The sequence below is a fragment of the Pollicipes pollicipes genome, unplaced genomic scaffold (genome assembly GCF_011947565.3).
Source record: "Pollicipes pollicipes isolate AB1234 unplaced genomic scaffold, Ppol_2.1 Scaffold_7231;HRSCAF=8579_pilon_pilon_pilon, whole genome shotgun sequence".
Lineage (NCBI taxonomy): Eukaryota > Metazoa > Arthropoda > Thecostraca > Pollicipedomorpha > Pollicipedidae > Pollicipes > Pollicipes pollicipes.
In genome coordinates, this window is record NW_023597034.1 from 4,872,291 (window position 1) to 4,879,517 (window position 7,227).

General features: G+C 59.6%; 1 protein-coding gene across 1 annotated transcript in view; it reads left to right on the top strand.

Moving 5' to 3' along the window:
• The window catches only part of LOC119109288 (collagen alpha-5(IV) chain-like), a 21,640-nt gene extending 17,150 nt beyond the window's left edge, over window positions 1-4,490 (top strand). Inside the window, 5 exon segments of the mRNA XM_037232885.1 lie at window positions 1,046-1,501; window positions 1,503-1,530; window positions 1,716-1,893; window positions 2,440-2,554; window positions 3,305-4,490. Coding sequence (XP_037088780.1) covers window positions 1,046-1,501; window positions 1,503-1,530; window positions 1,716-1,893; window positions 2,440-2,554; window positions 3,305-3,676 — 1,149 coding nt within the window. The 3' untranslated portion in view covers window positions 3,677-4,490.
• Window positions 4,491-7,227: the final 2,737 nt, after the last annotated feature.

A 7,227-nucleotide genomic window follows, 5' to 3' on the forward strand; every position in this document is an offset into this window, starting at 1 on the left:
GGCACCATCTCCTTCCCTGCAGGCATGCCTGGTAACATCGGACGGCTGGCGCGACAGGCCTTCCCGGCTCGCGGGGGCCGGGCCCAGCGGCGAGAGGGGCAGGCGGGCCCGGCGCCCACGGCGAGATCGGCGACGAGGGGCCGCAGGGCACGCACGGCGAGGGGCGCCGGGGCCCGGAGGCAGGGCCGAAGGGCTCGCGAGGCCCGATCGGCGCACCGGGAGAGGCGGGCGCGAGGGCGGCGCCGGACGCCCCGGGGGCCCGGCGCCGCCGGAGACCCGGGCCCGGCCGGCCGGCGCGGCGCCATCGTGCCCGGGGCGCGCGGCGAGCAGGGCCGGCCGGCCGCGACGGTCTGCCCGGCTTGCTCGGCTTCGAGGGCCAGAAGGGTGCCCCGGCGATTACGGCGAGCAGGGCCCAGCCGGCCCGCAGGGCGAGCGCGGCGGCACGGTCGGCGGCGGCAAGGGCGAGCGCGGCAGCGACGGCCTGCCCGGCGCCAGGGGCCGGCCCGGCCTAGACGGCCTGCCCGGTGATCAGGGCCCGGCCGGAACTCCCGGACAACCAGGCGAGGCCGGCGATGACGGCTTCTCGGGCTTCCCAGGACTAGCGTGAGTTGGCACAGGCTGTGTCCAGCAGCCCCGGTGATGTGGCCTTTGGAATGTTGCTAGTTTACTGCTATGTGGTCATGAACTGGACCTGCTTTTTGCACTGCACTTTAGTTATATCGCATTACATCATTCGTTACATTTTCTCCTGCCGTGTTTTTTCCTTTGTTTTGCAAAGGAGTATGTGCGTGTGTGGTAGGGACTGAAAGATCTTGCAAAATATAATTTAGATTTCAAAGTGACAGAGGAAAGCGGCACACAGCAAAACTGAAGCCGCATTCCAGTTATTACCGTGTAACACTGTTCCCCACTGCCCAACAGGGGTGAGCGGGGCGACAGCGGCGGACCGGGCTTGCCCGGCCTGCCGGTCGGCCTGGCCTCAAGGGCGAGAGCGGCGTGCCGGGCCTGCCGGGCTTCGACGGTCGGCCGGGCTCGCGGCCTGGACGGCCTGCCCGGCCCAGCGGGCCAGGCCGGCTTCCCCGGCTTGCCCGGCCTCAAGGGATTCCCCGGAGACCTAGCCGCATTCGGTCTGAAGGGCGGCCGCGGCGATCCAGGCCCGGACGGCCCGCCGGGTCGGCCGGGCGCGCGCGGTCGCATGGGCAAGCCGGGCCCCGACGGCCTGCCGGGCCTGCAGGGCGACGAGGGCCGCAGCGGCAGGGCCGGCCGGCCCGGCGCCGCCGGCTTCAAGGGCATGGTGGGCGTGCCGGGCCGCGACGGCAACCCGGGCGTGTCGGGCCCAGTCGGCCGGGTCGGCGCCCCCGGCGAGCCGGCATCGGCGGGCCCGCCGCCGCGGCCGCGTGGCTTCCACTTCACCCGCCACAGCCAGACGGCGTCGCTGCCGCAGTGTCCGCCCGGCTCGGTACGCCTCTGGGACGGCTTCTCGCTGCTGCACGTCACCGGCAAACTCCAAGGCCCACGGCGCCGACCTCGGTGAGTGCGGCACAGCCGGCGCCGAGCGGTGCTCTGCTCGTGTGCTCGGCTCTGGTGTGGACTCGATTGGATCAGTGGTTCACGGTAGGGTTCCCCACAATTTTCGGGAGGGCGCTGCAGTGATACCCAGCGCCCTGTCGACTACAGGTCACTCCCCACAAGCTTACAAACTGTTATCCTCCTAGGCACCCCAGGGTCCTGCATGCGCAAATTCTCCACCATGCCGTACCTGTTCTGCAACATCAACAACCAGTGCGAGTACGCTCAGCGCAACGACTACAGCTACTGGCTGAGCACGCCGGAGCCGATGCCCATGATGATGACACCGATCCGGGGGAACGAAATCCAGCCGTACATCTCGAGGTAATGTGATTGATCACCTTCTGTGGAATAGCAGGCGGACCCACTCGTACTGCGCTACCATTGTTGTCCTAGTGAGACGCACGGAATTATGGCATGTACAGATTTTGATAAGTGTAAGTCCATTGCGTATATATAGATGTAATTAGCTTATTAAATGTAGCAGTTGTCCGCTCATGACTGGCAACACGAGAAAATGTATCCTAGCCAAGACTGTCATTGCGCGCTAAGCGCCAACACCTAGTACCAACCAGCGACCCACAGTGCGGGATAAGCACACCTATTTATCTTCCACGTGTGCCGCCGATTAAGTTCAGGCCGCTGTGGAAGTGCGAAAAGCCAGCAAGTAACTCCGCATCATACCAAAAGGCGTCTCGGAAGGGCAGACGGTATGCACGTGCGTCTTTCTTCACCCAATGGCGGTGGTCCCATTTTTCAGGCCAGGAAGAGATGCAACGGCACGCAAATACGTTTGGAGTTAGGGAATGAGTAACTGGTCAGTAAATGCGAAGCGTCGGAGAAATACATCACTCCTGCTTTGTTCGGCAGGTGTTCGGTGTGCGAGTCAGACACCCTGGTGATAGCCATCCACAGCCAGAGCATGGACGTGCCGGAGTGTCCGCGGAACTGGGAGAGCATATGGATCGGCTACTCCTTCCTCATGGTGAGAGGCGGCAATGGCGGGCTGGAAGAGGCGGCAATGCGGTGCCACGAACAGCCATTTCGTACATGCAGCTGCTTCGTTCGTGCTGTTTTGAAAAAAGGCCGTCTGAAAAGTAAAACAGAACTGTACTTGGTAGTCAACGCTGGTTTACGGCAGTTGCAGTAATAGTAGCAGTAGTAAGTGGGGCTTTAAGGTGCCTGGACGCTTCAGGGCCGTTCGTGATAATTCCGAGTATTTTTTTGGCATGCAATGGCGTATTTGAATACTTAAGTGTCACATGTGTCTCACTTTTGCTTTTGTTTTGTGGAAATATCGAATCGGACTGCAACTGTGAACGTACCACTATCAATCAGATTGTATTTATGACAGTGCGCTTGACGGTCACTATCTAGCGTGACTGTCATGTCACGTCCTACAATGTATGTGACAGTGCCTGTCTACTACGGCCACAACGGTGACTACTATTTCCTTAACAATGGCAGCAATTCGGACCATTCGTAACTGAGACCCGGACCATGGCTGTGACCGCACTGTGACCACGTCCCTCTATTGTAACCGCAGCCGTGTTACGATCGTAACTGCAACAATTGTGGTGAATGCGGCTGTGACTATTAGTATAACCATAACCGCTACCATTACCTTGGCCGTGGCCGTCAGCGAAACCGTGGCCATCCCTTTGATCGTGATCGCTGCCGTCGTCACGACCGTGACCTTTGCCCTGACGTTGACCGTGACCGCCGCTGCCCGCAGCACACGGACGCGGGCGCCGAAGGCGGCGGCCAGTCGCTCGTCTCTCCCGGCTCCTGCCTGGAGGACTTCCGACCCACGCCCTTCATCGAATGCCACGGCCACGGTCGCTGCAACTACTTCACCACCGCCTTCTCCTACTGGCTGGCCACCATCGAGGAGCCAATGCAGTTCCGGAAGCCCGAGCAGCAGACGCTGAAGGCGGGCAGCCTACGCACGCGCGTCTCGCGCTGCGCCGTCTGCCGCCGGCGGAAGGACAGCGCTCGGCGGCCATCGTTCGAGAGGGCGCCCTTCGAGAGGCCGTCGCTCGAGAGGGCGCCGTTCCAGAGGGCGCCGTTCGAGAGGCCGCCGTTCGAGCGGCCCGAGGCGCAGTAGCGGCGCCGACCGGGCCGCGGCGCCAACGCTCTGCCCGCCGCGCCCACCGCTTTGTGTGGCTTCAGCTTCTTGTGATATATTCCGAGTGCGGAGTGCGACGCGCCGGCCGGCGGCGAGCAGTCTCCCGTGGAGCGCGCTGGGTGGACGCGGCGTGGAAGAGCGCGTGGAAGAGCGCGTGGGCGTAACCATCATTCGGATCCGTGGGGTCCCGCCCTAAAACCTGGGCAGATCGTCATGACATGCTGCGCCTCGCTCGTACAAAATAGCCTCAAAGCAGTTCGAACTTCACTCAAATCGGCGCCGCACCCCAGGGGGCCGAATATGTGGTTACGCCCCATGCGTGCGATCGGCGCACGTGCGTCCGCGTGCGTGTCTGCCCGGTACTGGCCGGTAGTGAGAGAGTGACGTCACAGGTGCCACGCCGCCGCCCGCTAGCTGCGGGGGTGTTCAGACAGGTGGCCGACCTGCGCAGAGGCCTCGCCTCTCCGCACGTGCACCGCCGCCGAATTAGCTATCACTGCCATGTGTCCCACACCGGTCACTGCCACCAAGCACGGCGTGTTGGATGGCATATCACAGGGTGAATAGGAAACCGTGTGACCTGCGTTAGACAAAGTGTTGTCTCTGGCTTCGTTGAATCCCGACTGATGGTGCTTTGTCGAGTCTTCGTAAGAGTTGTAGCCCCTCGTAAGACAGGCATTGAACATATGCGGAACCTGAAGCACTTAGAGCCGTCGACCTCAGTTGTATCGTTGGATGGCGCATCATGCTTCCTTATCTTCTGTCAGATAATTCAATACAATGAAAATCTTCACGTCGCGGCCTTTCTTCTGGGGTCATTATTCATCAAGTCCAGCATTACCAAAGCAAGACTGCCATAGGTGAGATAGGACAAAGCCCCGCTGGCGGCAGTAGCTTCGGGGGGGGGGGGGGGGAGGATGACCTCTCCTGACCCAGCCGTAACCCCACTGTAGTTCCGTACCACAGACCGACAGCTGATCGAACCGGCCAGCCACCGACCGGCATCTGCGAACGGCCGCGTGCCCCAGCTGGGTCGGCCAGTGGAGGCTGTTCCAGCTCCTGGGTCACCCGCGTGCCCCAGCTGGGTCGGCCAGCGGAGGCTGTTCCAGCTCCCGGGTCACCCGCGTGCCCCAGCTGGGTCGGCCAGCGGAGGCTGTTCCAGCTCCCGGATCACCCGCGTGCCCCAGCTGGGTCGGCCAGCGGAGGCTGTTCCAGCTCCCGGGTCACCCGCCGGCCACTGGGACAAGGGACTGCGACTGTGATGGGCAGGCGCCCACCAGGTCCCCTCACAGGGCTACCTGAAATGGGCGCCGCAGCCTCCGTTTGAAAACTGCCCAATCCAGGCGTGTGAAGTTACGCGCCGAGTGCTACGGCTTCCGCGGGATCGCGGCGTACGTGTATTTGCAGTGAGTCGATTTGAGGTGCGTTGCATACGGTGCATTCGTCGACGTTCTCCAAATACGCAAACACGAGCCTGGATCTTTTATGCCGCAGGTGTGTGACATCCCAATGCGACTATCTGCATGGACTGAACGGAGCAGCATTTCAGGACCAATATAAAGCACGGTTTAGCTTTGGCATGGGCCTAAAAGGGAGTGTTCCACCTTTGAACATATTGAGGTAAGCACCCGATATGATGGGGGAAGATTTGTTGTAACTATTGGTATGCCTTTAAGTGTGAAACAGTCCCAGTTCTTAGGAGAGAGGAGAGAACAATCTGGACCTAGTACCGTCATACCGTGACAGGCCAACGTGTAAGAGAGCCTTCTGAACTCAGATCATAAAGAGACCATCGCCACCCTCAGTGTGCCGGCAAACAGTCGCCCTCTGGTCAATCGGCGCACTGCGTTTGGCTTTAAGAGCGCTGACTTTGACGGTCTGCGCCGGAGTCCCTCCCTGGCCCTGTGGGGGCTGCTGGATGACTTCGGCGTTGACCAAGCAGCGGACGCCTTCTGCAACTGCTGGAGTCGGCCATCGTCGACCACGTCCCCACAGCGATCCTTCGGCGCCGACTGCCCCCGGTCGGACGGTGCGGTGCGAGCTGCTCTCCGGCTGAAAGAAGCAGCTTTCGGACGCCTGCGGGAAGACCCCAACAGGGCGACCGTTGCTGAGCTCACGGACAGGAGACGAGATCTTAAGTCCGTGTCCAAATCCCAGTACCCTCAACATTTACATAAAATCACCGCCGGCTTCAAGACCATGCCCAAACGGTGCTGATCGTTTTTGATATGCATCACGAAGAAATCATGCACATGACCAGTCTTGTATAACTGAGGGGATTTTCGTGTCGAATGGCATGGCTCGAGCCGCCGCCCTAAATGACGCCTTCTCCCTGAACTTTGCTGATATCTGTGCGCAAAACCCTCCCGATGTGTCGTGCTATCCAGTCGGGTCACTGAGCCAGCTGCGAGTCACTGAGGTAGCCGTGCGAAACGCGACAGCTCTGGCCGGTTCCAGCAAGGCTTGTGAGACTGACAATAGCAGTGCCCGCATAATCACCGAGTGCATGGAAGAGTTAGTTGCTTCGCTCACGAAGATGTGTAACCTTCCGTTGAGTTCCGGTGCTTTACCGGAGAGGTGGGAGCAGGCGAACATCATACCAATTATTAAGAAAGGCGATAAAAGGAACCGTCAAATTTCAGAAGTACATCCCTCTTCCTCTCCTCGGAAAGATACTGGAACGGGTTGCGCATGATAAGCTGTTCCGCCACGTCTCGCCTGTGTTGTGCCATCTCAGCATGGCTTCATTCCTAGGCGTTCGTGCAGCACAAACATACGTGTTCACCAGAAATCGGCTGGGAAGGGCATATCGGGCGGATACCAGACGAATGCCACTGCACTGATTATTCAGTTTTTCAGAGCGTTAACCATGAGCTCGTAATGAACAAGTTAAAACATTCATGGCAGTTGAGGGCATCTGCACTACAATGGTTTGCCTCCATCACTCTTGTCAAATCGCCCACTCTTGTTGAATAAATCACTCTCGGCTCCCCTCCTTTTTTCAATCCTCCGTGCATCATCGAATCCGGCCGTCTTTTGTATGCCGATGACGCAAAATTTTCCGCGTAATTATGTTCCCGCCTGACGGCCTGCTGCTGTAGGATGATCTCGACAATCGCGGTCGGTCAGGGGGGGGGGGGGGGGGCTGACTCCCAACTCTGTAAAACGCAAAACGTTCATGATGGCCCTCAGGGGCACTCCCGTCCAGACCAAGTTTTTTTCTCGTTAGAACTGAGGTTTAATGTATGTGTGAAATTAGAGTTTGGCGTAGTACTGGATACCAAACTAACCTTCGCTTCACATGTCTCTGCCATAGTCAGTGGGGGCAATCGAGCACTTGGTCTCCTTATTCGGTCCATCGGTCGGACGGGGGCGGCCAATTTCCACACAGTGCGTCGATCAAGTGCAGCAAAAGTTTCTTATTTGGTTACTTACTCACATCCTCCCCGGGAAACAAGCTTCTCGTTTCTAAGGCAGCATACTGCTTCATTTCTGCTTCATTTCAAAATCTCATAGCCAGCAGCGCGAAG